Below are 2,748 nucleotides of genomic sequence, written 5' to 3' on the forward strand. Positions count from 1 at the left end.
GGGCTCAGGAGATGCAAACAGGGGTCCTGATGAAAGGAGAAAGCCCCCAGCTTTCTGAGTTCTTTCTGAAGTGGGGGTGCAGTGGAGCCTGACTCCCCCAGAAACCCTAGGATACCGGTAAATGGGTATTCCTCCTCCTCAGCTGTCAAGTGAGAAATGGACAAGTCCCAAAGAGCCAGGGCCAGGGCGTCCCCACACTGTCCCATCCAAGCAGGTGAAAGAAGAGACAGATTCCCAACTAGGCCCGTCCAGGCAGCAGGGTCCTCATCTCTCTCAAAAGACCGGAGTCAGGTCCTAAGATACCTTGTCAGGAGGTGGATGTGAGCCGAAGAGAGTGACAAAACTCCCTGCCACCTCCAGTCAGGCCACTCTTGGGGTTGTAGGAGTGGGCCCTGGGTCCAGAGGGAGGATTGACGGGTGCTTCTCTGAGTTGTCAGGGGAAAGGGGGTTGACAGGGCTGTCAGGCCCGCTGGGCTGGAGCCACTGCTTACAGGCACTCACACACACACACACACACACACACAGAGCACCTCTGATCCAGAGAGTTTTAGGGGGTGGTAAGATAACACAGAGGCCAGTGGTGTACCCACCCCAGGAAAGATTTCTACAGAAGTACAACCTCTCTGATTCTGGGTATGTCCATCCTAAACGTGGTTTACTAAGAAGAGGGTAGGGTCAGCCCTTGGCATGGTGGTTAAGGAAGCTGGATCTCACAGGGTCTACTGACTGCAGTTAGAGTCCAGGACCTGGCAGCTTGAAAAACACACTGGGTGCATCCCCCCAAATCCTGAAGGGAGTGAGAAGTGGAAAGAAAGGGATTGCAGAATGGTCATGGGGGGAGGGGTGGTTTCTCACTCTCTCTCTGCGTGCTTCTCTCCAGTAAGCGCAAGTGCCCTCTAGCAAACTTAAAAAGGAAAGAAGGAAGGTAACTAGAGGCAGGTGACAGCCATGGCTGTTTCCCTGGCATGAGATATTTGGTGTCAGTGATAGGAGAACCCAGGATTCCTGCCCTTAGGCATGAAACCTGCCACCCTCAGCCACACATCCCAGCCTGGAGCCACATCTGTCCCATTCGTCTGTCCCTAGGCTGGATGGGATGGGCAGGGGGAACAGCAGTGAAAGGCAGCTACCTCTGCTGAAGATGGGACTCTCGTAGGGGATCTTGTTGCGAGTCTCCAGGCTAGAGCAGTTCCAGCGCTGATCCCGGAACTGGTGCTGGCACTCGTGGATGGCGATCTGGATGCCCTGGATGGCAGAGGCGGCCACGTCAGGGTGACGCACGCACACCTCCATCTGCCGCCGGCTCAGACCCGGCAGTGTCAGGCACACTGTGTTGGCTGTCAGCACAGGCTCCGGGGGGTGGTGGAGGTCCAGGATATCATTGGGTGCTGACCTACAGGCACGTCAGGTGGGGAGATAAGTGTTTTGGAGGGCCAGGAGGGCCCCATCTAACAAGACATAGTTTGCCCCAAAGCCCACAATCACTCTCTTGTTTTGATCAGTCTCTGCAGTTTGGCCCTTCCATATACCCTTAATGGGTCTCCATTCCTGACCCCTTCACCATCGCCTCCTCTAACTCCACCCACCCGCTGCACACCCACACAAGCAAACATGAGCAAATGCACACCCATCCGCTATGTCTCTGCACACAGCATTTCCTCAGCACTCCCTCGGGTACAGCTGCCCACCTACACGGAGTCTCCCAGGAGCCCACTCCCAAAGGCATGTTTTGCAGTCACGTTGTCGCAGACACTCAGAGCCATTCTGCACCCGATGTGGATCCACAGCCCCAGGACACTTACATGAAATGCATGCTGCATAGACACACTTACAGACACACATGAAGACACTCATGTTTATAAATGTTTGTCTTAACATTCATTGACCCATGAGTTCTCATTTTCACACACACATGCATACACACACACGCACACGCACCACTGTTCACCAACACAGCTTGCTGGGGTCACTCAGTCTCTCTCTCTGCTCCTCCTTTCTCGCTCTCTCTCTTACACACACACCTCCCTTCCAGCTGTGTCTCTCTCCCTGACTCCACCTGAGCTATCTCCTTCAAGCCCCCTAGCCCCCTACCCCTGCCTGGGGGCCATCTCCAAAGTCGACCCAGGGAATTTGAGCTTGCCCCTGGGGTGGGGTTGAGGGCGCATCCCCCCAGCACCACTTGCTCCCCCCACTTCCACCTCCCCCCCAGTTGCCATCATTCTCCTGGGCACTGCCCTGTCTCCCCGGACTGCCCATATTCTGTCACCAGTCCAACCCCTTCCTAGGAGGGAGCTCACTTTCTTTGGCACCAGCACTTTCCTGTGAGCCTGTCCCTCTCTCCTTCCAGGGTCCCCTGTCTCAGCAGGAGCAGCAGAGGTCCCCTGGCCTGGGGGTCCCAGCGTTCCAGGAGGGCGGAGCATGAGGTGAGGGCTCACCTGGGCACAGCGGAAGCCAGCAGCAGCAGGAAGAACAGGAGCGCCCAGAGCGCGGGCCGCGGCTGGGGCCGGGGTCGGAGCCGCAGCCAGGGGCGAGGGTGGGCGCTGCCCATGGCGCGCGGGCCTTGACTGGCCGAGAGTGGGGGGGCTCACAGCCCGGTGGGACTGGCGAGCCAGGGGCGGCGGCGCATGATCGGCGGGGGTCGGGGTGGCTGCGACACACAGCTCCGACTTGGGTCACGGCTCCTGGAGCAGGCGGCGCCCGCCTCCCAGCTCCATGGGGCAGCGCCCCCGGGCACCGCCCTCGGGGGGG

At 58.4% G+C, this 2,748-nt stretch overlaps 1 protein-coding gene across 1 annotated transcript in view; it reads right to left on the bottom strand.

Moving 5' to 3' along the window:
- Window positions 1-2,720, bottom strand: part of WNT10A (Wnt family member 10A) — a 14,324-nt gene extending 11,604 nt beyond the window's left edge. Inside the window, exons 1-2 of the mRNA XM_006168677.2 lie at window positions 2,436-2,720; window positions 1,131-1,393 (exon numbers count right to left, since the gene is read on the bottom strand). Of these exons, the coding sequence (XP_006168739.1) occupies window positions 1,131-1,393; window positions 2,436-2,548 (376 nt within the window). The 5' untranslated portion in view covers window positions 2,549-2,720. The remainder of the gene's footprint in view (window positions 1-1,130; window positions 1,394-2,435) is intronic.
- Between the last annotated feature and the right edge of the window lie 28 nt (window positions 2,721-2,748).

The sequence above is a fragment of the Tupaia chinensis genome, unplaced genomic scaffold (assembly GCF_000334495.1).
Source record: "Tupaia chinensis unplaced genomic scaffold, TupChi_1.0 Scaffold145907_1, whole genome shotgun sequence".
Taxonomy (NCBI): Eukaryota; Metazoa; Chordata; class Mammalia; order Scandentia; family Tupaiidae; genus Tupaia; species Tupaia belangeri.